This window comes from Pteronotus mesoamericanus, unplaced genomic scaffold, assembly GCF_021234165.1.
Source record: "Pteronotus mesoamericanus isolate MK-2021 breed Mesoamerican mustached bat unplaced genomic scaffold, CSHL_Meso_final contig_24, whole genome shotgun sequence".
NCBI classification, from domain to species: Eukaryota; Metazoa; Chordata; class Mammalia; order Chiroptera; family Mormoopidae; genus Pteronotus; species Pteronotus mesoamericanus.
The window spans coordinates 5458630-5484991 of NW_026555100.1; the positions used below are offsets into that span (position 1 = coordinate 5458630).

A 26362-nucleotide genomic window follows, 5' to 3' on the forward strand; every position below is an offset into this window, starting at 1 on the left:
AAGTGTCAGACTTTTGCCCTGCCCCAGTTCCAGGTTCATCTGCTCATGGAGGGAAGGGAAAGGCCCAGGCAGGTTAGAGTAAAAAAGGAGTTTATATATTTATAAATGCCAAATAAATACCAGAGGCCACCCAACGCCCCCTCCCATATGGGACTGTTTCCCCCAACCCTAGGCTTCTAGGGTCTGAGACATCTTGGCCCCAAGCTACAGCCCAAGAGCAGCTGCCAGTCTGGGCTACCAGGGAACTGGGTGGGGATGATCTGTCCAGCCAAGCTCCCCCTTTGTGAGAGGCCCCCATAGCCACAGGCTTGTGTCCCTGTATAGGGCCCTAAGGAGGCCAGATTCAGGGAGAGAAGGTGGTCATCTCGAGTGAGACCCGCTGCCATAGCTCCTTGGTCTGTTTGCTGCGCTTGAGGTTCTGCAGGATGTCGTTGAACTGCATCATGCCCATGGGTGTCAGGCAGAAGGCGCTGCGGGCACTGCGGATCGCGTTCACAAAGTCGTCGTAGTCGGCAGGGGTCAGGTGAATCAAGCGGTGGTGGATGTACTGGAAGAGGATGTGTGGAGGCTGAGCCACTAAGCACAAAACCAGGCCCCTTTGCCCTTGCATGCTAAGCGATCTGTTCCATGCCTGCCCAGGAGGTGTTCCACCCTGCTCCACACTCCATGGGTTGTCACCTGCATGTATGCCTGCTGGCAACGCTGCACCAGTTGGTGGAAGGCCGGGGCACGCAGGTGGTTGTGGGCATGAGCAGGGCTCAGCCGCTGCAGTGTCTCCATGACGATCTCCTGCAGCACAAACGGGCTCAGCACCCCCTTGGCTGCCCCCACACAGAACTGGTGCACGTAGTTCACTCCTGGGGGGCAGGGGGAGGGGCATGAGACGGGGGTGGCCACCTCTGCCCTAGGGACCCAACTTTTATCTCTCAGCTCTGGCCTGGCAGAGAGCCCCCCTCCACCCCAGGAGCTGAGGTAGCCCCCCACCCCCCGCGCACGCACACATACCCGACCAAGGCCTCAACTCTGAGCAAGAGCTAGGAAGTAGGTCTGGGATAGGAAGGTGGGGGAAGCAGGTGGGGGTGGACAATGGTCCTAGGGAGGGGAGGTGTTACCCAGCTTTGCTGCCAGCCCCAGCAACCATTTGACATCATCAGTGTAGGGGGGGGAGCGGGAGAAGTTGTTGGGGTGATCATTATGTGCTCGGCGACCCAGCATCTCCAGTGCCAGCATTCCTGGGAGAAAAGAGTGGACACACAGTGTGGGTGCATCCTCTACCCTCACCTGGTACCTGACCCCACAGTAAACAAATTAAGAGGTATGGGAGGTGGTTGTCAATGAAGAGCCTCTAGCATAACAGCAGGTGGGGGTACAGAAAGGGACCCCTTCTCACCAACACGGTAGGCAGCGTGCAGGTGATGTAGGCTGTGTGGGTTGACAGGCTGACTGTGTGTCTCCTCCTCGGGTGGTGGAAAACCTCCGCTCACCAGAGGGCTGGGCTGTGTAGTCAGGGCAGGCAACGAGGCACCCTGGATGGCTGGAAATGTGGATGCTGGGTGGACACTGCTCACTGAGGGATGAAAGCCACGTGAGGAACTCAGCCCAAAGAAGGGCAGAGGGAATTCCCTCCCTACCTCCCCTGCCCAGTGTACCTCCCCTCCATTCACCTGTTCCCTGTCCCCACAACTCACAGGCCACACTGGTGGGCAGTGGGAGCCCTGGCTCTGTGTGATAGGGATGTACTGTGATGGGTGCCATGGAAGGGACAGGGAAAGACACAGCAGTGGCAGCAAGTGAGGGGGGAGTCACCGAGTAAGGGTACTGAGCCCCCAGGAATGCCGGATGCACACCCTAGAGGCAGAAAGAGGAAGAGAGGGAAGATACCAAATTACATTAGGACCTAACGCTCCCTTTTTCATCCCACCTACTGGGCGGCCCTACGTTTCTTCCCATAATTGGACTGGGTTCCCCAGACTCCCACCATCTCATCCAGGACTCACTCTTGGACAGCCCTATTCTCCCAGAACACCCCATTCCAACCCCCCAGAACTCCTGATGTTCTCCCATGTGCCCAACCTCCCCCAGCCGAACACTGGTCTCACCTGTGGGTATGCGGAGCTGGGCACAGGGAAGACGGCAGGCCGGGGCATATGAGGCATGGGGTGGGCAGGGTGAGCTGGGTGGGTGAGGTATTGAGGGCTGCAGGGCAGGTGGGGCTGTAGAGCAGTATAGGGGTGCAGGCCAGGGGAATGACCATGCCCCAGTCCTGGACCTGGATATAAACTGGACCCCACTGAGATGACTGGCACCACTGTGGCTGCTGCTGTCACTGCTGCCGCTGCCACTGTAACCGGCTCAGTCCCTGGGGCCCCCCTGCCCTCAGACAGCCCCCGCCCAGCCTCCCCAGCTGCCCTGATCCCACTGGCACTACAGCTTGTAGCCCCTTCACGGGCTGTGGATGAGCCACCTGCTGTTTGCTCATATAGCCAGAACCACTGGTGTGCAACCTCAAACAACACTTCGGGGTATACGCCCCCACCCTTAGCCGCCTCTTCCACAGCCATACAGGCCTTCTCCAACATCAGGTTATCCTGGAAGGGAGGAGCACAAAGGATTAAGAGGGGAGGGCTTTACTCCAGATAACATCCCCTCTCTCCAGAGTTGGCTGGTTCCCAGGGAAGCACCAGAGGTCAGGGCCAGTGCTCTCTGTGAGAGCAGTGAAAGCTTCACACAGACACAACAAATGCTTGCTGACCAGTAGAAGTCAAGGCCTGGGTTACAGTCCCAGTCCCAAACTAATTTAGCCACTCGGTCCCAGCCAAGCCCCATCATGTCCCCAAGGCCTGCGCTAAGCACTGCATCCTAGTGATCATCTTGGTGTCTAAACTATAGGTCTCTATTTCCTTATTTGTAAAACAGGAATAATCCTAACCTCAGAAACATAAGGTAAAAGAAGTAATGGCTGTGAAGGAATATTAATATGTCAACTGTCACCATTAGAGGACAAACTGGATAGTCTGTGAAATCCAGGATACGGAATCAAGAGCTGGGTCATCAGCTTTCCCCACGCCCAAACCCCATACCCATGTCCCCAGACTGCCTATAAAAATACCTGCTCCTTGCATTGTACCAGGGCCCTCTGGATCTCATTGGGGTTCAACGCATGGGCATGAGGCAGGCAGCTTAGGGCTAGCTCCGCAGCTGCCCTCACCATATTGGAGTCTCGTGCCCGTGATGCCCTGTCAGCCAGGGATGCGACCTCAGGAGGCGTCAGGTGCCCATCCCAGCATTCTACCAGTATAGTCAGTGCTGCACTGCCAATCTCCATTGCCTGGCCTTGGGGGAAGAGGAGGAGAAAAAGAGTTGTGAGCATGAGCATCCCTGGGGAGTGGAAATCGGTGTCTCTCCTATCAGATCAATAGCTCCAAAGGGATAAGGCTCTTATCTTCATCAGTCCCCTTCCCATTCCCAGATCAAAACATTGGATTTACCTGTAATCCAGGAAACGTGGGAAGAATAGGTACGTGAGAGCCAGTTGGGAGAAACAAAGTTGTGCAGGCCAAGGGCGTAAAGCCCAATCTCGAAGGCGCAAAGATGGAGGTTGCGGTGAGGACCCTGGTGGCCCCCTGAGGAAGATGGATGTGTGAAAATGGAAGTGCTGCTGTTGCCCCCTGCCTTGATCAGCACTGTCTTCGCCAGCTCGAAGTAGAAGTGTGCAGCTGCCTCTGATGGCTGATTGGGTACATGGGGAGCATGACTCTCGGGACGGCGGCCCTTGTACCTGAAGGGGCAATGGGGTAGGGACGGGGATTGGGGTTTCTCTGAAATGGGTGTCCAGGTAGGTTTGGAAAGACCAGGGTAAGTGAGGACATTCGAGGGCAATACTTGGATTACACCGGGAATGCAGCTCTGAGGGTGGGCCAGATCAGAGATAAGTATTTCTTCCCACTGACCTGCCAACTTCAACTGTCTTTGCTCGGGCCCCTCCACTGGCACTGGCCCGGCGACTTCCACTGGAAGACGAGGAGCCCAGGGAATCTGAGGAAGAGCTGCTAATGCTGTCACTGTCCTGTCCTCGACCCCAAGAGGTGGGGGCCCAGCCCCCTCGAAGTGGCCTCCGGCTTAAGGTGGGGGAGCTATCCGATGTTGTTTCAGGGGCACTGCTGTCAATGCTGGCCATGCCTAACCCCCCAAAAGAAAAGTCAGTCTCAGGTTCCAGAAGTCAGACCTCAGGAATGTCCTTCCCACCACGTCATCCCAAAGGCTGTCATACCCGTGTGCTTCTTCTTAGGCCGCCCTGGGGAGCCCCAGCCCCGTCCATTGTAGCCTCCACGACTGCCAAGTGCCAGGCGGCTGGGAACCTTCCCTTCCAGTCTTGGGGTCAAAGCCGCCTCAGATGGGAGACCCTCACAGGGGGAATGTGGGGAACTCTCTAGGTGGGGAAAATAGGACATTGGGATTAACCCAGGAAAGGGGACCCCAACGTGACTCCATACCCCTCATCCCCCTGCCCAGTGCCCCCACCTCACCAGGCACATTCTTCTCTGTGAAGCCCTCAGTGGGGCCTGGCCCAGCCCCGGCCACATTCCCGGGCTGAGCAGACCCTGCAGAGCCTGAGGTCAGCGGTTGCAGGGCCCCTGGGGCAGATGGGCCCCCGTGCTTTGAAGGAGACCTCTGGCTGGCTGTGGCCGGGCGGCTGGATGAGTAGAACGAACTCAGGGTCTGTGGCTTATGCGTCTGGCTCTCTCGGTCCAAAAGTTTGTCTAAGATCTGGAGGACAAAGTAGTGACACGATGCCCTTTATCTCCTATCTCCTTGGAACTACCCCCTCTAGCTTAATACTACCCCTCAAGAAGCCTTTCCCAGTTATGATAGGAAAACCACCTAGAACAGCGATTTTCAGCCTTTTCCATCTCATGGCACACAAACTACTAAAATCCTACAGCACACCAAAAAATACACTTCTTGCCCACATGATAAAAAAATAATAGTATAATTTTGATATATTCAATAAGGTGGCTTATTGTTGTGTTGGCTGTTGTCAATTTTTGTATCTGACAATCTAAGGGAAAAGAGGTCAGTGCCCCTGACTACGTAGGCACTGCAAGTTTTAAAAATTCTTGTGGCACACTGGTTAAAAATCGCTGTTCTGGAAGGTAGGAGCCGCCTTAAATACCTTGGCGTCCTCTATAACACTTAACACAAGTGAACGAATGACCAACTTTATGCCCTCCACTTCTCTTCTTCCACCCTCCGCCCATGCACTCCTGTAAGAACCATTGGTCTCTTGTTCTTTATGAGGTGTCCCCAAGATTTCCCACGTATCTCCTATGGGCAGAATAGTTCTTTTCTCATTGTACTGGAAACCCCTGGGGAAGATTTTGACAGGCAAAGAGAGTATCTCAGTCCCTTACCTTTTTGAGCTTGGCCTGATCATCCTTGTAAGTGATCATTAGTGCCAGTGCTAGGTCACCCTTCTCCCGACGTGTGCCTTCACACAAGAGGGGATGTTCTGCCTCGCTCACTGTTGTCTTCATGCCTGTAAGAAGGAGGGGCTCATGGGATTGAGAATCACCATAACTCCCAAAACAGCAAAAGTAAACAAGGCCAGGGCTCCTCAGCCACCAGCATGTAAGGTAAGTTCTGGTCCAGCCCACACCCCCTATGCAAGGCCCCCACTACCTATTACACCCAGCCTAGCTAAGCTCTGATCTGCTCTTTAAGACCTTCATAACTTGGCCCACTCCACCTTCCCAGCATATCCATCACTTTAGGGAAGCTGGGCTCCTCAAACTCATGAACACTTGATTGCCCCTATATTTTTATTCATGGTATTTTGTCCCCCTGTGTAGAACTTAACTGGTCTTTTAAACCACATTTCATATTCTACCCCCTCCCTGAGGCCTTTCCCTAGATTACTGTTTTACTGCCCTTACAACACTGAAAACCTACAGCATCCCCTTTTTTAAAAAAAATTCTTACTTGAGGACATTTTTTTTCATTGCTTTTAGAAAGAAAGAGGGAGAGAAACATTGATGTGAGAGAGAAGCACTGATTGGTTGCCCCCCTTCCCCTACTCCCCCAGACACACTGGGACTAGGGACCACAGGTGTCCAGACTAGGGGCTGTACATGTCCAGATTGGGGACAGCACCCACCTGTGCCCAGACCAGGAATCAAACCCACAACCCAGGCCTGTGCCCTGACCGAGAACTGAACCTGCAACTTTTCGGTCATGGGGATGATATTCCCACCAGCTGAGCCTCACCAGCCAGGGCAACACAGCACGCATTTTTGTCCTAAATTCTTAAGTGTCTTATAGGCACTACTTGAATCATACACATCATCCTGGCTCTCCCATGACCACAGAGCCCCTTTAGAACAAGGCCCACATCTCATGCCCTTCAGTCTGGGCCAAGATTAGCTCAGATGTGCTCAAGGTACCGACATACTCACCCAAGGCAGCAACTGCTGCCTCAAATCCAAGCTCCTCATCCCCAGGCATCTCGTTGTTCCAGTTGCGACTTGGGGGCCGGGAACCCGTGGGAGAAACCACTGCACGGAAGTTGGAATAAGTCAGGCAGACAGAAGTATCATGGGGAAAAAATGAAAGGGAGGGAACCCAAGACCCTCATCATTCCAGACCCTCCCGTGAAGCTGCCAGATGGGTCCTAGGCAACTCAGAGCCTTGGGACTCTTGGTTTTTCCTTTGAGAAAGCTACCCCTGCCCCAGAGTCCCCCACCTACTGTAGGGGTCAGGCACCATACCTGGAGCACAGAGAACATCAAAGATGAAACTGGCCAACATGAGAGGCAAAACAGGCCGATAGTCACAGAGTGTCCCCTCCCGAAGCTCCTCTGCCCGGCACCGCATGGTACTCATCTCACTTGGACCCAAAGGAATCTTCTTAAGCAAGGCAGCCACCTCAGACTCCTGGTATGCCAGCTTCACCTGAGGGCATAGGAATGAGCTCAGACCTCTAATACTTCAATGGAGATCAAGGTGCAAGGCTCTGAGGAGATTGTAGTATAAGCCTCAGACAGAACCTCTGACCTCCAAGGCCTTGGTAGAAGCTGGGGGGCGCTGTAGCTCCAAGGCAAACATGCCAACTCGAAAGGCTAGGTTGTGGTGCTCTGGGCGTTCACTGAGCACTGTCAATAGGAAGGCTGCCTTGGTCAGAGTGTTGGTAGCCACCCAGGTCTGACGGCTCGTGGATACCTTGTTCTTCTTGCCCTAAACAGAGAAGCACAAGGAAGCAGGCAGATGAGTCTGGCTCACCGTGGTGGAAGGAGAAGGAGGGGGCTCTCCCTTGGAGTGTGGCATGGGAGAGGATTACGGATCAATGGGGAGGGCTGAGGAAGGGGGTCTCTCTCACCTTGGCAGGGGGCGGCTCTACCTTGAGGTCGGGTGGGTTGGCTAGCAGGTCCTGGGCAAGCTCCACAGTGAGGCGGCAGGCCTCACTGCTGTAGCCATGCGCATGCAAGGCCTCAGCACAGGCAAATAACACCTGGAGAGAGGACATGGGCACCAGACAGGATGAAGCCCCAACTTCAAGGGCACGACACCATACTCACTCATGCAGCAAACATCCCATGAGCACTTATTATATGCTAGGCCCAATGCTGGTCCTGGGTATACTGCGGGAACTCAGTCTGGTTACAGAAACACAAACTAGTGTGAAGCCAGCTACTAGGAAAGGGGCCTGGGACTTGAGACAGAGGGGCAGACTCAGGGAAGACTTCCTAGAGGAAGTGATTTCTAAGATCTCTTGAGACCTAAAGAAGAGACAGGAGCTAACCAAGTTAAGGTGAGGGAAGAACATTCCAGGCAGAAAGGCCAATCTATACAAAAGCACAGAGGCAAGAGAGCATAGCAAGCTACAGGAATGGTTCCAAGTGACTGAAGTATAACGGACAGAGCAGCTAGATGAAGCTGGAGAAGCATGCAAAGGTCATGCCAAGGACTTCTGTTTTTTAAACTAAAGACACCATATGGGAAACCATAGAAGAGTTTTACGCAGCAGTGACACAATCATACTTTTCAAGAAAATAGGAAAGCAGTAAAGAATGAACTGCAGGCAAGAAGGCCAGTTAGTAACCTGCTACAGGATTCTAACAGTCATGCTATGGTGCTGACATCCGCCAGAGTCAGATGGCCCGCCTCTCAGTCATGGCTAAGACACACACCCAGAGTCCTCTCACCTCCATGCGGCTCTCCTGTTCCAGTGGCTTCAGTCCAGCAAACAGGTCGTGCTCCTCCCCAGGCCCACCCTCGGCCTTCTCTTCCTCGCCGCCAGCCCCGTCCTGGGCATTCAGATAGTATGCCTGGTAGTCATCATCCTCCTCTTCAACTGTAGGGGCTGCCTCTTTCGTTTTGGGGAGCCCACTGCCACTTTCATCTGTGGAAGGGAGGTCGTCCCGGCTACAGACCTCCCCAGGTAGTAGGCCAGGGGGGCCAGCTGAGGCTGTGGGAGGCTCAGGCCCTTCTGAGAAGTACACGCCACCATCTTCTTCATAAGTATCTGGGGGTTCAGGAAGGAAGGTAGAAGGGCCTCGGGAGCCACCAGAGAAAGGGCAGGGTGGCGGGCTTTCAGGGAATCCACCAAAGGTGCTGGCCTCTGCACCCAGGACCAGGCTGCTGTCATCCAGGCTCATCTCAGCCAGATCCGGCTCCAGGGAGCTATCTTCACTGCTCAGTCGTCGCTTGCTCCCACCACCGCCTGCTGAGCCCTTGCCCCCGCTGCCAGCCCCACCTAGTGCCTTGGCTTTGCCCCCACCTGGACCCATCTTATGCAGAGCCTTATCTCCCCCCTCAGCCGAGAGGCGGCGGGGACCCCTCTGCGATGAGGGGATCCCCTCACCCAACCCCTTGCGCTTAGCCCCAGGCTCCTTGGGCCGCACAGCTGGCTCAGCAGGAAGAGGGCGAGGCCGTTCCCGGGATTCCTCCAGGCCCCCCGATCTGGAGGCACCTGGCCGAGGGGGCAGGGCTCGGGCCCAGCACAGTGCCAGCTTCCGGTCAGTGCCGCTGTAGGTGACACCAGGAAGAGGGTAAGCCTCTTCCCAATTGAAGTAACAGGCCTCCACTGCTGGCCGGAAGCCAGGGAAGAGCCTGTCCAGGGTCTTCTTGTGCTGTCCCCGCTTCACGTTCTCAATCACCTTCAGTTGCCACTGGCGGAGCTGTGTGCACAGTTCCCTGCGGCTGTGGAAACAAAGGGGCGAGGCTGCTGGGGAACTACACTCTGCACTGAGAAGGGATGAAGGGGGTGGAAGAGACATACACCCCCAAGGCGGGCACAGGGAAGGACCCAGGGAAGAACTTCTAAAGCCAGCCCCACAGACATCACCCCAAAACTCGGGATTTGGGAAAGCAGGTGCTATTTAGGGGAGGGAAGGAAGCCTCTCCCTAAAAGGACTCATAAATCACTGAGTAACCATAATGCTCAGCATCTCCCGCTTCCTCAGGACTAGAAGAATGGTACATCTGTATATGTACAAGGAGATGAGGCTGATCTGTGCATGCTATAGTGAGCACAGGAGGAGACTCACCGCTGGGGGCTGAGTGCAGGGTCTAGCACAGCCAACCTCCACAGTGTGACCATCTCGTCACACATGCTGGCACACGCATGGGCCGCCACCTCTGACTGCCCATTGCTACGGCCCGTGTGCCCACTGGCGCTGCTGTGTGAGGCTGAGGTTCGCACGCTATACCACCAACCTGTTATCTGGAAACAAAGAGAGCTCTGAGATACACCAAAGAGCTCAGAGGAAGACAGAGTCGCCCTCCCCAGTGTCTCCGTCAGCCTGAAGCGACTGAGGTTAAGGGAAGGAGAAAATGAACCATCATGGGGCTACCCAGCTCTGGGGAATTACCTGTTCGTAGGTGAGGCACTGGTCAGTGAGGATTTCTAACAAGGGGGCAGCATTGCTGTCCCTCCGTTTGAACATCTCCCGCACGATGCTAAGCAGATTCCAGACACCCTCTGGCTCGCGGCCCCTAAGAGGGCGCAGCAGACATGCCCATTCAGCTGCGGCTGGAGGCTCCGTGGAAGACAGATACATGGAGTTCACATCACTGTGAAAGTAGTGGAGTGGAAAATGATGACCCTAAGATGGGACTGAATAAAGCAGATGAAAGGGCTTTGACACAAAAGGAACCCTAACCCAAAATACACAGTATCTGGAAAAAAAGGATATCCATGACAAAGATTCTAAATCTCTCTCTGCCTTAGTTTCCCAACCTCTCAAAGGAAGAAAAGTAACTTCTGCTCTACCTAAGACCATTCTGTGACTATATAAACCTATCATCATCCATTGGTTTATAAGTGACATTTTCTGTGTGCCAGGCACTGTACCAGCACAGGGAACAAAAGGTGGGAGGCGCAGTCATTGATGGAACAAAGGATCTGTCAATAGCCTGAGGGATGCTCCCTTTCCACCGGACACAAGGAAGAACAGATCCAATTTACCTGAAGACCACAGGGGAGGGGCCACAGAACTTGTGCAGTGTCTTCTTGATGTTGTCAGTAAGTGTTGATTCATCCAAATACCAAGTACTCTGGTCAGAGGCAGAGGGTCCTGCTGTGGGGTCTGGGAGTGACAGGCAGTTAGTCACCTAGAGATAGAGGCCTGGATTGGCCTGACAACAGCAAGCCTTTGGTAAGCAATGCTCTGCATTACCAGCTCTCTATCTTCCTCCTGACCTTTTCTCACCACACTCACCTGGGGCGCCACACACTGTATTGATGGCTGTTGACTGGGAGGAGAGGAGTTCATCCAGGAGGCGCTGGGCTGTCGGTAGGATCTGAGGGGAAAAGTAGCAAAGGCACAGGTGACCCAAGAAAGCCTGGGCCTAATAGGAATGCTGATAATGCAGCCCTGGAGCTAGCTGGGGGAGGGGGTGCCCACCTCACTCACCTGTTGAGGGAGCTCACTGATGAGGTACTGAGCAAACTTCTGCAGCTGGTCCCTCTGTAGCCGAGACAGGGACTCTGAGACTGGGGCCCGCAGGCAGACTGCAGAAGCCTGGGGGGTACAGATAGAGAAACAGAACAATCTGAGAAAGGCTTGCTGGTACTGGAACTGGGGCTAGAGAGGCAGAGTAGGGGAGGCAAGGGGGCTCACATTGTAGCCAAGCATGCAGCAGAGAAGAGGGGGATGGAGCGTAGGATAGGGCCAGGATAAATTGGGAGGGCCTCACGTTGTGGATTCGGAAGAGACAGAGTGCCACGACATGGGTGCACCATTTGGCCCCAGCCCCACAGGTGCAGCTGCAGGAAGTGACCCGGCAGCGGTCAAACATCACAGCCACGTTGTATGCCCCTTTTGGGGGGACCATCTGAGGTGGCACCACTGTAGCACTCAGGTGGAACCCTGGGGAGAAACATGGGTATGGTCAGAAAGAGCCATCAAGACATGAGTCTGTGCCCCCAACTCTAGTCTTGCAGTGATTCAGACAACCTGCTCCAGCTTCTTGCAGTAAGTCCTTAATTCATAACACATGGGATGGGAGGAGTGTGAGTGCCACTGGACACGATGGGACTCTTACCTATCTGCAGTGGGTCCTTCACAGCCCTCATGCGGAACAGCTGATCCCCTCGCTGGAACTCATCTGCACTGCCATTGGCTAGGCATGAATACAGCCTGGGAAGAGGAAGACATAGCCACAGCTCAACAGATGCCCTCTACAGACCCTGTCAGAGACCACAATGCCCTGGGCACTCTCTCCCCAGTGTCACTCCCTCTTGGGAAAAATCCCAGGCACTCCCTCCTCCCCTTGTCTTCTTACTACAGCCCCAAATACAATATCTCCTTTGTTCTGAGGAAAGCCCAGCACACTGTGTGAAATATCAGGACCCCACTCCCCACCATCAGTCCTTTAGCCTCACCGAATATCCTCTTCATTCTCAGGGAAGCTCCAAAAAGCAATTCGGAGCTGTAGCTGCTCAGGCACCGGGGGATAAACTTTCTCCACCACTTCAAATGGGATATGAAAAGCCACCTGCTTTGCTGACAGCTCCACCAATGGGATCACCAGTCCATCTTTGGTAACAAAGGTTGAGGTGAGGGGAAATGAAAAAAGCCATGATTACTTGGCGCCAATGACAGTGCCACATCTTGGGCCCCACCTTCACTATGAAAGAAAGGGAAGATCTGAGTGAAAAACCAAAGGACCCTCCTGTCAGGATACACTACTAACCCTTAAAACTCCATCCAGGGAAAGGGAGCTAAACAACCCCAGCCCACAGCCTGCTACCTAAGGTCTAAAATAAAAGATATCAGGGATATTCCGGAAACTCCTGGTCAAACAGGAGTGTTGTTCAGGACCCTAGCAAGTGACACCTTTCACAAGCCTCAGCATCTAATTTTCCATCTATCTACCACTTTAGATTCATATTACACTGTTAATGTCTCTCCTCTGACACGCTCTTTTTTTAAATGCTTTTTTACTATCCCTTTTTCTCTAGATGACTCCAGACTTCTATTTAAGGAGGGAAGACAGACCACAGCCCAAAAAGAGGGACCTCCAGAAACAAGAGAGGCTGCACTTCCCTTGGCACACCTGAACCCTGGGGGCAGCCCTGGGGGCAGGGAGGAGAGACAGGCTATCCCAAGGGAACTCAGCTGGTACTCCTGGAATCACCTGGAGTAGGATGGAGTTACCACTCAAGGTTTTCTAGTGTTTTAATCAAAATCAGTGAAACACAACAGACTGCATATCTCACCAAACTGCTAGTCAGATTAGAAAACAGAAAGTCACAGAGTTGAAAGGAACCTTTTTTTTTTTTTAACAGTTAATCTCCTTATTTTACAAATGAGCAATTGAGGGTAGCCCCGGACAGGAGAGGGGTGAAGGGGAATGACATGTTTTCCTAGATTTTAACTTATTCAGGAAGATGTCAGTATGTTAAAAATCTTCACCACCATGACTTCATACTCCCCTCAAAGTGAGGGAGCTCTATGCCTCTAGGCCACCCACATGCAAATAAGAAAGACGCAGAGAAGCCATAGAAGAGCCACAGTGAAGCTGTCTATGACCTCTGTGTGTATGTATACAGAGCACATGCTCTCTCTCCAACCTAAGCTGAATACTGCCACTCCTACAGAGTTAACACACGTGCATTTCCCTCTGTCCCAAAGAGGTGCTAGAAATCTCTGCAGGGCAGTTTGGAAAAAGGGCCCTTGGAATAGCCAGAGTGGAATCACAAATCAAACCCCTCAACTGCTGAAAAGGTCAGCTTCCATTGAGGCCTGGGACAAGAACTGCACCATGAGGAAGGCAGGGAAAGGATTTGGTGAGTCCTGAGCCTACAGAGCTTCTCTTATCATCACTCTTCCCTCCATCCCCTTTAAAGCAAAATTCTTTACAGCACTAACTGGTTAATTCACTGAAAGACCCAAGTATGAAAGAAACTCACAGTGAGAACCAGGAAGAGCGCTCATAGGGAGGCTCCAGAGACAATTACCCACATCCTTCGCCAGGGCCCAGATGATGGAAATCTAAGGCTCTAATCCAATGTTTCAGCCTTGGCTTCTGACAGATACTCAGTATGGCCCGGAACCAAGCCTCTGACCTAAACCTGTGGAGCTATGGAGTCTCCCTCACAGATCCGTTCACCTCCACTTTCTTCTGAGTGGAATCCCTAATTGGTGCCTGGGATCAGAGATCACCCTGAATCAAGAAGCTCCCAGTGCACTTTGCAATGGGGTGGCACATCTCAAATGGTCACTTCTTCACAAGCCACCCCCTACATTCTTCTCTGTCTACTTTCTTGCTTGCCTTAGGCTGAAACTCGGTTAACTACTCCAAAGTTCAAGAGGATAGTCTTTCTTATCCAGTTCTAAGGCAAATGCACGACAAAAGATCCAGCCATCATACCAAATATCTCTCTCTCTCTCTCTCTCTCTCTCTCTCTCTCTCTCTCTCTCTCTCACACACACACACACACACACACACACACACACGTGAAGAAGCCACCCCAGAAAGACTACAGAAGCGAGTCCTGTAGTCCGTTCAAAGCTTGATACAGCTCATAGTCCGGGACACCTCCCGAGCAGAGACAGCTCTCGAGCAAGGCCAGAGCAGGGCCTGCCCGCGCCCCTCCCCCCCCCACCCTCCGCTCTCCGTCACCTCGCATTCTGGTACCGCCACTGCCACCTCCGCCACCGCCGCCGGTGGGGGAATTGGGCCCCACTGACTGTTTGCGCCATCCCCGCCAGTTCTGGCAGAGGCTCTCGGCCTCGGAGATGAAGGAACATAGCGAATCCTCCTCAAAGCGGTCCGAATCCTCGAATGAGAAGCGCTCTCCATCCTCCCACTCCGCGAACATCAGCTCCATTGGGCCCGCACCCCCCGGGGCCGGGTCCCCCCCCGCGGATCCGGGGCCTGGGCCGCCGGCCGGGGACTGAGGGGAGGCCCGGGGCCTGAGGGGCGAGCCGGGGCTGGGGGTGGCGGGGGCGCTCAGGGCGGCCGTGCCGGGCGAGGATCTCAGGCCTGGGAGAGATACGGGACTGGGCTTCGCCCAACTGCGAGGTGCGAACGGGGATCACGGTCAGTCTCCGACACCCAGGGCCCGGACGAAGCGCTCGGCAGCCGGGGCCTCTCGGTGGCTGCGGCACCGCCTCCCCCATCAGCTGATCTGAACTTCCGGCCGCGCCGGCCGCCACCACTTCCGCCCTCGCGTGCTCGGGGACCCGACCGAGTTAGGAACAGATGTAGGGGCCCTGTGTGTTTAATTGCTGCATTTCCTGCTTTTTTTTTCCTGGAACCCAACCTCAGATACGATAAAAGGAAGCCAACCCCTAAAGGTAAACAAAACGACTACAGATCCCAGCAATAACTTGGCGTCCATAATGTCCCCAAGGCATAAACATTCGCCAGGCACGCTGGGAATGGTAGGCTGTCAGGCAACAACACAGGAACCATTGGATAGTTATTGTCCTAATTCGGGATAGGCCTCGGGCCGCTTCACCTTCTGGGAATTGTAGTCCAGAAGCCTGCATTCCAGAAAACTTTATGGGAGAAGTCCAATTGAGGCGTTTGATTTCAGGAAATGGTTGTACGTTTTGTCAGTGGGACCTTTGAGAGAAGGGTTCTTAGCCTTTCTGTGCGCCCCCGACCGTTCAGCAGCCTGGTGCATTCCCTGGATCCCCTTCTCGGATTGTTTATAAATGCACAAAATAAAATTACAAGAATATAAAGGAAAGCAATTATGTTGAAACACAATTATCAAAATTTAATAAATTTGTAACATAGTAATATTTATTTAAGCATTACATAAGATCCAGCAGTAATAGCTACAATAATAGTTACAATAATTTTGAAGCCAGTGATGAATATAAATGATACTGAAGTACCTGTAACAAACTGTAATAGGATATGAAAATACCGTGATTTCATATAGGTATTTTTAATGACACTGTGGTTTATTTCACAGTCCTAACCAAAATGCTAAATCAGTTGTGGTTAAAGATAAGTGTGTTTTCCCACCCATGTTCACAGATCTCTTGCTGGGGCGTCTATTGACTCTATGTTAAGGACTCCTAAGTCTAGGCCAAAGTTTAGAGGCTTAACCACTTAACTTCTTCCTATAGCTAAAAGCCTCAACTTGCAGAACCAGACAATTGCTCAGTGCTCTATCCATGGAGTATGAGGACTATAGGTAGAGGGGCTTGTGGAGGATCAGGGAGGCAAGACCCTTTATCTTAATTATCCCGCTGGAGCTTTAAAAACCCCACTTATCTCCTTGTCCAAATAATGCTGGAAGGTGCAAACGTTAAATCAGTTATAGCTGAAAAGACAGAGGATTTATAAAATGCTATACAGTTGTTTCTAACATGGGTGGGGGGGTCACAAAAATAAATGCCTTCAGCATCTGAGTGGATGAGAGAGGTAGAGAGGTGACACACAAAGAAGGTAACTGCCAATTAAGGCTCAGTTGCACTATTTTGGGGAGTCCAATGGACAGGCCCATGAAAATGGAGAGGAACAATAATCAGCTGTATTTGATTATTGTCATGTGGTAATGAGAAAGTAGGATTGCCAGACCTTTTCCTTGTTTTTAAAGAAAAGCTAAAAAGTGGATTTTTTTTAAATGACATTTTCCTGCCTTGGCTGGTGTGGGTGGCTCAGTGGATTGAGTGCCAGCCTGCGAATTGGAAGCTAAGCAGTTCGATTCCTGGTCAGGGCACATGCCTGGGTCGCAGGTAAGGTTCCCCGTTGGGGGCGTGTGTGCAACAGGCAACCAGTCGATGTTATCTCTTGCACACCGATGTTTCTCTTCCTTTCTCCCTCCCTTCCCCTCTCTCTGAAAATAAATAAATAAAATATTTTAAAAAAATAAATGAGCCCTGGCTGGTGTGGCTCAGTGGATTGAGTGCTGGCCTGTGAACCAAGGGGCTGCGGGTTCGATTCTCAGTCAGGGCACATGCCTGGGTTGTGGGTCAGGTCCCCAGTACGGGGTGCGTGAGAGGCAATCACACACACTGATGTTTCTCTCCCTCTTTCTCCCTCCCTTTCCCCTCCTTCTTGCTCCCTCCCTTCCCTTCTCTCTAAAAATAAATTAAATTAAATTAAAATAAAATGAAATGACATTTTTCCTGGTTTTCAATGTGGTCAGCTAATATAAAAACAAATTTTTAACTATGTGAGCCAAATAAAATACATCTGCAGTACTTTTGGATCACTAGTTTGCAGGAGCTATGCACAACATAGGTAGTCACTAAATACTCACAGATGATGGCAAAAAAAAAACCCAACAAAAAAACATGTGATAATCTATAGGCATCCTTAGTGCATCCAAAGGCAAGGGCGCTAAATGTTGTAAAGGACTTCAGATGCAGGATAAAATGATGGTTTTTGTCCTGCTCCTGAGGCATACCAAGGAGCAAAGAACTTCCAGAGTTTAGGGAAGGATACAGGATTCAAGTATGGAGGGAGTTGCTAATCCACAACAAAAGGCCAAGTTCTCTTCAGAGGAGTTTATTTCAAGATAAAGCATAACTTCCTCCCAGACAATAATTCCAAAGCATGAAAAAAGTGTTTTGCCTCCTTTTACCCTTCAAATAGAACACAGCATTGCGAATGTCTCTAAAATGCCTCTGCATAGTTTTCAGAAGCTACAGTCCAGTCACTGAAAATGCTTCCCCATTTTCAGCTGATGTGTGGTTTGTTAGGAAACCTCTGTAACAACATATTCACTTTCTTAGGGGGTAAATTCCCATACTCTCCCTGGACTGATCTCATCTTTCGGGCTGCCTGAAAACGAAACAAAAGAAACAACTCTAAAGTTTGTCCGGACCTAAGGCAATAGGTCAGGATCACAGTGCCCCAAAACATTAAGATATTAACCAGCTTGGGGAGGTCTGTGTCATCTCAGTCCCCTTTCAACAAAAAGGACGTGGAACCTACAAATGGCTGCAGGATCCGAAGCTACCATGCCAGCTAACAGCTAAGCCTAGGCTGGAAACCAAACAATCTGTCCTTCACCATCTTTAGTTCTATTTCAGAGAATAATGTCTATTGGAGCAGCAATTTAAATTTTACAAAGTGGTTTCCCATTCGTTCCTTCATTTGACACAAAATTCTGTAAGGTGAGTATTAACTATTAACCTCATTTTACATCTGGTAAAGCTAAAGCTCAAGACCGCAATGTCTTCAAAATCGTAACCTTTTCCCCTTTGGCATGGATGAAATAGCTCCCAAAACTTTCCTCGTCCTTTTAGAATGAGAGGAGCTTTCTCATCATCTAACAAAAGACAGGGAAAAACACTACTTGTATTCCCCCCCTACCCACAACTCCATTAGCCTCCCAAGACGGCCCTCCAGAAACCTTCTTTCACCTCAGCCTTCGAAGCACAATCGAAGAAGTCCTGGATTTCTTTTCCGCACGCTTCGTCGCGAAATTCATTCCGCTTCCAGCAAGCCATCATCACCGACATCTCCGTGATACAGGTCGCTTCTGGAGAGCAAAAACGGGGGAACCCTCAGTCACAAGGAGACCCTCACCTCTCAGCCCTCCCACCCAGCCCCCCTGCACTGAAGTTTCCTCGGCTCCGTCTGCTCACCGCCCCTCTCCCGGCGCCGTTCCCCGACACGGTTAGCTAGGATGAGAGGCTTGCTAGGCTTCAGTATAGGCTTTCTGGGGTTTCCTAGCCGCGCCAGGCGTCCTCGAAGGCTGGGTGTCGCCATTGCGCACCAAGCTCCCGGCAGGCCCTGCGGCGCCGTGCGTGACCCTGCGTGACCCTGCGTGACCCCTACGAGTTCGACAAGGCTCTGTGCGTGGCCGGCGGAAAGGTCGGTGGCGTATTTGCTGTACCCGTTTTTTCTGGACGGGCTCGCCCGGAACGTGAGCTGGGACAATCGTCCGGTACAGGCCCTTGTGCAGGTTAGGAGAATCTTTGGGTCTCATACAGTGAGTTCGGTCACTCGTTGTAGGTTCCGAGCCCGGATGTCTCGGGGCAGTACTGGGCCGGGAACACCCAGGAAAGGGCCCCGGTAAATGAACACTGTATTTATTGTGCTACCTGGCTGGACTAAAGTGATTGATATAAGCAAGGCCAAAGTGAACGGAAGCAAATCAAAATAGACTTTAAGGTGTTAGGTTGGGAAATATTTTTGTTACGTTTTAATGTTTTCAGTAACTGTTGGTTTTGACTATCTTTAGGACCACCCACAAGGAAAAATTGGGCTCATTTATTTAAATAGCTTCTACTGCCCTGGCTGGTGTGGCTTCGAGGATTGAACGCTGGCCTGCGAACCAAAGGGTTACTGGTTTGATGCTGGTTAGGGCATATACCTGGGTTGCGGGCTGATGCCGGTTTGGGGGCTTGGGAAAGCCAACCAATCAATGTTTCTCTCCCTATCTTCCTCTCTTCCCCTCTCTAAAAATAAATAAAATCTTTACAAAAAATAAACAGCTGCTACTGTTTAGATGTCGTTTGCTCATTTGTAGTGATCTCATTGGGTAGGGTGAAGTTTAAGCACTTTTTCATTCGCCTTCTTTTTTAATTCTCTTACCAATCTTGTGAAGATACTTGGTAGTATCATTCCTATTTCTCGACTTGACCTGAGTTGTGATGCATGGCTTCATCAGACTTGATTCTAAGTGACTTAACTGTTTGCAAAACAGTCCAAAGATGAGCCACAGATTCTCAAGAAACTTACAAATGAGCCCCAGGAGATGTTTCTGGTAATGGAAGCATAATTTAAACAATCCTGTAGTTCACAAGGTGACTATTTTGGAGGAGCAATATTTATTTGGTTGTGTAAATGTAGTGTGCTAAAAGCATTTATCACAGATGTTTGTACTCTTCCCATTTACCGTTGCATGACTGGCTCTTTTTCCTTTCTTGAGTCTCAGTTCATGTCAGAGAGGCCTTCCTTAATAATTTCTTACACCCCATCACCACAACCGCTTCCGTTTTCTTCATAGCACCTAACACTGTCTGAATTATCTTGTTCATTTATTGCTTGTTCACACCTTTACTACTGACATCCATTTAAAATGTAAACACCGTGAGAAGGGATCTTGTCTAGTTTGTTCATTGCTGAATCCCCAGTGCCAGAAGTGTGAATAGTACTTGTAAAATGAACAAATGTTTGAAATATTTTTGTAAATACCCAACTGTATCACACCACAGAAATATTATCAAGCAGAAGGCAGTTTAAAAATTAGCTGTTTATTATACAAAAAGAAGCCTGACATAATAGAAAATAGCAACACTTGGAGTAATAAGAGCATCAGCTCCGTGCTCCATCCCTTCTCCAGCAGACCAAAAAAAAACCCAGCAAAACCTGATTCCTATCTGAAACTTCTACCACCAATAGCCCCAAGCCTGCAGCTGTATACAGAGCAGGCTATGCCTCAAAACCAGAGAAAATTCATTCACATTGCTTGCTTTCTCCATGGGGAAAGTAAGTCTTTAGCTTGATAAGTGATACCTGGTTATTTCTGGCTCTGCTTCCCTTATGGAAATATAACACCTGTTTTACCCTGCTCTTTTGTGAACACATTAATGGCCATGGGAATAAAAGGGAAAAGTCTGGGAAGTACTGACCACAAAACAAGCATAAGTCTCCAGGCACAATCATTCATAAACAGCTAGCCCACTTTGTACATAAAAGTGCTAAAGGAGCTCTAGCTGGTGGCTTAATGGACTGAGCACCGGCCTGGGAACCAAAGGGTGGCTGGTTTGATTCCCAGTCAGGGCACATGCCTGGGTTGCTGGCCAGGCTCCTCGGTGCAGGGCACATGAGAGGCAACTATACATTGATCTTTCCTCCTTTCTCTTTCCCTCTGTCTAAAAATAAATAAATGGAATATTCTTTTTTAAGTGCTAAAGGAATGGTAAATGTCAACTGCTATAATTAAGACAGGAAAAGTAAGGATGATTCTACACCTTGTATAACAATGACTTACCCTTTTTACTGCTCAAAATGAAATTTTAGTCTTAACCTAAGTTTGCACTTGGGTACTAGTATTTTGCACTATAAGTGAGCATTTGCATTTGAACAATTGCAAGCTTAGAAATCAGAGTCCTGAATTTTTACTTCTTTTGTGGCTCCGTGCTGTATCAAATTTTAACATTAAGTATTTAAAAAATTTTTTTAATTTACTGACTTGAGAGAGAAACATCAATTTGTTCTTCCACTTATTTATGGGTTCATTGGTTGCTTGTTTGTGTCCTGACCAGCAGCTGAACCTGAAACCTTGGTGTATTGGGACAATCTATTCCAACTGAGCTACCTGGGCAGCGCCTAACAGCTTATTTAGCCAGCCACTTGTGGTGGCTGATACCTCTTTCCTCAGCTCTCATCCCCTTGGCCTTGGGTAGGCTTCATCAAAGTGTAATCTCAGAAATATTATAAAGTGTATAAAAGGATATCAGTAATAGAATGAAATTAGAATATTCAGCCCACTTGAAAAGTGCTACAGAATATGAGATAATTACTAGAGCTATATTGCTGGGCTGTTTTTTCCACCACAATGTTCATGACTATTTGGGGGAAAGAGGACTTTTGTACCATAAAAATAATAAAATAGTGGGAAGACTTCATTAGACAGAAAAGAACAAAGACCTATAAAAAATTCACTTTGATTCACATTGGTCTCTTAATATTTAAAAATGGTTTATACACACACACACACACGTACGTACGTGTGTGTGTGTGTGTTTGTATTTATATATATTTTTTCCTGCCATCATTTCCAGCCTCAGTCTCCATCTCTAACCTAAAATAGAGCAGGACAATTCATTAAATTGACATGGCACATAGTAGCCACTGAATCTTTCTGTTTGTGAGGTGAGAAGGAATTCCAGGTACTCTTTAGATAAAAAGCAAAGCTGCTAAATCTATAGCCTGTTTAATGCAGGGAAGAATAAATGTGGGGATGGTGGCAGGACTGTTGCATCTTCATCAGAAATTGTGGGAAACTAGGGGGGAAAAACATTTAAAAGGTCTGACATGAAAATCAAGGTAAATGATATAATACAACTCTAGAGAACCAGAATACAACCCACCAGGAATTCTACTTCACCAACATAACAGTATAAAGCAGAATATCTAGAAAAGAGATTAGGAAAGGAACTGAAGAAGGGATTTGAAGAATAGCAGAAGTGCTATTCTGCACAATAGCACAGAAGTTTTAAGACCCTAAACCCGGTCAATCTTACCTCATTTGTAGCTAAGTATTAAAGTGTTATTCTAATCATAATTGAGAGGATGAAATGGCTAGCAAAATAAGCAGTTCTTTAAAAATTCTGTTGGATCAGCACCTTGAATCAAATGGATGTTTCAGGCTTCTGTTTTTCACTAAACTGAGAAATGGATGCCTTCATTTCTCCTTTAGGAGAGGCCCTAGTACCACAGGCTGAGGCCCTGACTACACATCGTAAGGATAAAACATCACTGGATATAACTGGAATCCCTTGAATTCAGGATAATGGGTTCATTAAGAATTTGTGCAGCACATGTCCTTCATGTCCTATGGTAGAATGACTTCCATCTCCTTAGCTCTACCAAATTAAAAGATCTTGCAGAGTAATTAGAGATTCTGGTTCCTTTTCAGGAAGATCTCATGTAGGTAGTCCCAAAATTTCTTCTGTTGTGTCTCATTGTTGTGAATCATAGCAGTGAGGGCTTCTCCCTGGTCCAGGCCTTGCCAATAATCTTGCAGCCACATTTCCTTCCAGCTGAAATATCAAACGAGAGGTGGATTATGAAATCTCAGCATAGCAATTGAGTCCTGCTTTTCTCTGAATGGAACCAACAAAGTCTTAAACACATACAGTGGCCTCTGGCTAACACAGCGCTCTGCTTTAAAGGGAAGGAATATGAAGTAAATCCAGTTCTAGTTCAGGTGACAAGCAGTTAAGCCACAAACACAAACGTATCACACAGCCCAACCAATGAGTTAAACTTCTTGACTTGCCTGCACCTAATTCCCAAATATGGAGGGAGTTTAAAGGCAAGGCAGGGCAGGGGCCAGATTAGGGAATCAGTTGTCTCCCTCAAGAAAGCCAGGGAGCATTGTTTAGATAGTTACCTTTTAAATTGCACCTTTATTTCAATAATCAGAATGAAGGTGCAGTGGCATCCAATGTCCAGATTAAGACATAACCAAAAAATGTTTAAATGTTTACATTGTTCTACATGTTTCCTCTAGTAAGTCATATTATGTTCAGCATAAACTAGATACAAATTATTTGATGAAGGACTTCATTTCCACAACCAAACTGTGACAACAGCACACATAAACAGCCCTCTGCTGCCATCCACTGTCAAGGTCGATCTTTGCAGGCCATTCTAGCAACCTGTCCTTCCCAAGCTTAATAATCTTTTACTGCCTCTTCCCCAACAGGTGTGGTTTGCTGCAAGTGGCTTCCCACTCCACCTCCCATGATGACCTTGTTCTCCAGTGGTACTACATTCTGCCATTTACTGCAGTAGCCTCCTTCACTTTTAATCCATACTGCCCACCATTGTTAATTACTGGCTTGGCCAAAAAGTTTGTTCAGTTTTTTCACTAAGATGGCTCTAGTAGTGCTTAGTTGTCTTTAACATCATTTTAAACAATTTTGTTAGATTGTATTGTGACAGGTGTCATATCAGTGTGCATTTTTAAAAAACTTATCAAAATTGATGAATTTTTGTGCAGCCATTTTAATACTGAAGTTGGAAGAAAATACGCAAATTTTCAGCGTATTATGCTTTATTATTTCAAGAAAGGTAAAAAACTCAAATGCATAAAAAGATTTGTGAGGTGTATGGAGAAGATGCTGTGACTGATCAAATGTATCAGAAGTGGTTTGTGAAGTTTCTTGGTACTATTGACATTTTGGCCAAATAACCCTTTGCTATGGGGCTGTCTTGATACCTTTTTTGAGCTACTATTGCAAACACTGTCTACATAAGCTCATTTTCATATGTTGTTGCCTTGAATTAGATGTTATATCTTTACTGAGCTTTTTCACTTTGTCTTATATCCCCAAATAGACTCTTTATACTTTAAAGGCAGAGTTTTCCTATGTCATAATTTCCTTATATTGGGTTGGCCAAAAAAGTCCATACTTTTTTTCTGTAAAATAAAAACACATTTTTCATTTTTACAAGTAACTTTATTAACCTGGATATTTTGAGTATGTTAGCTATCTCCTGCTATTGGCTTCTAGTGGGTAGAGGCCAGGGGTGCTGCTACACATCTTCCAATGTGTAAGACAGACCCACAGCAAAGGATTAATTGGCCAAAATTTCAACAGTACCAAGAAACTTTGCAAACCACTTTTGACACATTTCATCAGTCACAGCATCTTTTCCATGCACTGCACAAATCTTTTTTTTGTATATTAGTTGCGTTTTTACCTTTCTTGAAACGATAAAGCATAATATGCAGAAAATGTTGCATATTTTCTTCCAACATCAACATTAAAATGGCTACACAAAAATTCACCAATTCTGAAAAGTTTTTTAAAAATACACACTGATATGCGGCAAGAGAAAAACAATTGGTTACCTACAGGCAAGTTCCCATAAGACTGACTGTCAGCTGATTTCTCAGAAGAAACTGCAGGATAGAAGGGACTGGTAGAAATAAGTCATGAAAAGTAGGGACCTAGAGCCAAGACTGCTCTACCCAGCAACAATATCATTTAGAATCAAAGGGCAGACAAAAAGCTGCCCAGGCAAAAAAAAAAAAGTTCATCATCACCAAACTATTATCATATGACATGTTAAAGGGACTTATTTAAGAAAAAGATCAAAACTATGAACAATAAAATGGCAAAAATACATATCAACAACTGACTCTTAAAAAAAAGCTAAGCAAACAGAAGAACAAAGAATCATGAATATGGAGAGCGATTTGATGGTTGCCAGGTGGAAGGGGGTGTAGGGGACTGGGTGAGGAAGGGAGGGGATTAAGAAGCACAAATAAGTAGTTACAGAATATCCATAGGGATGTAAAATACAGTATAGGAAATGGAGTAGCCAAAGAACTTATATGCATGACCCATGGACATGAACAATGGTGTGGGGTTTGCCTGATGGAGGTTTTGGGTAGAGGTGGGCAAAGGAGGAAAAATTGGGACAATTGCAATAGCATAAATAATAAAATATTTTTAAAAAGATAACTAAGCACTACTAAAGTCATCATACAGAAAAAAAACGTAACGGACTTTTTGGCGAACCCAATACATCCCCTCAGTACCTAGTGCTAATCCACTGCCCACAGTAAGCAAGTAATCATTTGATTTGATGGCTGCAGGGGACCCCAGCTTCCCTTACCTGTCACTGTCAGGAATCTCTTCCACACTGCCAAAGCCAGGTGTTGGCATTGGGCAGTCCATGTGTGAGGGCTGGGCGATGTGAGGCTCAGGGACAGGGATGTCCCCACGAGAGGCCGCGTGGGCTTTCTCAGCATCCAGCCTGGCCAGTTCATGATCACAAACGAAACACTCGAAACCATTGAGGTAGTTAGGCAGTAAAGGATCATTCACTCCCCACTCCCGATGCTTCAGACTATCCAGAAGGAACTGGTTGGTAATGCCCCCAGGTTGTTTGTATGCCAGGTATTTCATATATTCCTCATCGTTCTTGTCCAGAAAGTCAATAAACTCTGCTAGCTTCTGAGGTGACTCAAAATCATCAATGAGGATGATGGAATGATTGTTGGGCATCCAGTCCCTCACAGAGGGAGAGCCGCGGTACACAGGCACAGCACCCAGATGCATGGGGCGCCACAGTTTTTCGGTCATGTAGTCGTCACAGATAGCATTTTCGAGGGCCAAATGGAACTTATAGCGAGACAAGAAGGCCAAGAGATCTGGATCCTCCGTGGTGGCTGTTGTTGTGTCCTGTAACCGTGGATTGGGCAGCTCCCGATTTTGCAGGCATTTCCCATAGGAGTCCACCTGAGCGCGATAGAATACAGCGGTTAAGAGGGGTCCTGGCCTCAGCCCGGTGCGCCCCCACCCCTCCTAGCCCCGCCACGCCCGCACCCACCGGGATGTAACGCATGAGCTCGCGCACGTAGCGGTCCCTGTCTGCAGGAACGTCGCAGTGGGACTGCAGATAGAGCAGCGGCGCATACCCGCGGAGGCGCCACTCCGCACGTTCTTGGAGCGGAGGCGCTGAGCGGAGTAGGTAAGCAGTTCCGGGCAGCCACTGCAGTGACAGCGGGTAGTCTGAGTGGCGGCTGAAGGTGGCGGTAAGATTGAAGAGGCGGATGCCCGGACCATGGCTCAACAAGAAGTTGTTGAGGGGCGACTCCTCGTGCAGCAGCGCCCAGTTCTGATGGGCCAGACGCGGCAGTGGCGCCTCAGACGCGCGGAAGTCGGTGCCGTAAAAGAGCAGCGCGCGCGTGCGCGAGTCCCCCCGCACCCGTCTGTCTCGGGACGCTACGCACGCGCCGCGAGCACACTCTATGCGCTCCGAGTCACCCGGGAAGTGGGGAAACAGCCCGGGGCTCCACCACAGCAGCACCGGCAAGTCCACTGTTTCCTCCCTCTCTGGCCACAAAGTCCCCGTACTGCGTGCCACCCCCACTGCACCCAGTGCTGACGGCTGCCGGAAAACGGCACCATCCCATGGCTCCGCCCACTCCGCTTCCCCACCCGGTTCCCCTTCTATCACTGGCCCAGGGCCGCTGGCCACACAGACGCTAAGCATTCCCAGGGCGGTAAGCACAGGCCGGGTGCAGCGGGCCGCCATGTCCGCTCTGGCAGCCAGCCCCCCGTTTCCCCCGCCGCAGCACCAGACCCCACCCCTCAAGAGTCGTAACAGGAACGCGGCCCTTTGCCACAGGGTCATATGGCGCATGCGCAGCACCTCTCAGCCGTCCACTTCCCAGGAGCTATTGCGCCTGGCAGGA

General features: G+C 49.4%; 3 protein-coding genes across 6 annotated transcripts; all 3 read right to left on the minus strand.

Moving 5' to 3' along the window:
- Positions 1-94: 94 nt before the first annotated feature.
- ZSWIM8 (zinc finger SWIM-type containing 8) lies at positions 95-14613 on the minus strand. 4 transcript variants are annotated; one of them, XM_054572546.1, is made up of 26 exons: positions 14125-14613; positions 11882-12035; positions 11542-11636; positions 11194-11366; positions 10911-11018; positions 10716-10797; positions 10463-10583; positions 9867-10068; positions 9543-9718; positions 8199-9195; positions 7373-7504; positions 7051-7230; positions 6765-6948; positions 6453-6551; positions 5412-5536; positions 4527-4767; positions 4271-4429; positions 3951-4179; positions 3489-3778; positions 3110-3333; positions 2100-2588; positions 1665-1848; positions 1391-1567; positions 1113-1232; positions 679-789; positions 95-547 (listed from the first exon to the last, which is right to left on the minus strand). In XM_054572546.1, exons 1-26 carry the CDS (start codon positions 14330-14332, stop codon positions 177-179), a joined length of 5631 nt encoding a protein of 1876 aa, XP_054428521.1. In that variant the 5' UTR covers positions 14333-14613; the 3' UTR covers positions 95-176. The 4 variants fall into 4 exon arrangements, with proteins under 4 accessions (XP_054428521.1, XP_054428524.1, XP_054428523.1 ...); XM_054572548.1 differs by having other exon boundaries at positions 204-547; positions 679-857; positions 1689-1848; XM_054572547.1 differs by having other exon boundaries at positions 204-547; positions 679-857.
- A 590-nt stretch (positions 14614-15203) lies between these two features.
- CHCHD1 (coiled-coil-helix-coiled-coil-helix domain containing 1) lies at positions 15204-18203 on the minus strand. Its single transcript, XM_054572582.1, has 3 exons — positions 18060-18203; positions 17835-17953; positions 15204-17250 (listed from the first exon to the last, which is right to left on the minus strand). Exons 1-3 carry the CDS (start codon positions 18181-18183, stop codon positions 17146-17148), a joined length of 348 nt encoding a protein of 115 aa, XP_054428557.1. The 5' UTR covers positions 18184-18203; the 3' UTR covers positions 15204-17145.
- Positions 18204-21158: 2955 nt separating this feature from the next.
- FUT11 (fucosyltransferase 11) lies at positions 21159-26217 on the minus strand. The gene is made up of 3 exons (XM_054572580.1): positions 25495-26217; positions 24778-25403; positions 21159-22187 (listed from the first exon to the last, which is right to left on the minus strand). The coding sequence occupies exons 1-3, from the start codon at positions 26200-26202 to the stop codon at positions 22040-22042; spliced, it is 1482 nt and encodes a 493-aa protein (XP_054428555.1). The 5' UTR covers positions 26203-26217; the 3' UTR covers positions 21159-22039.
- Positions 26218-26362: the final 145 nt, after the last annotated feature.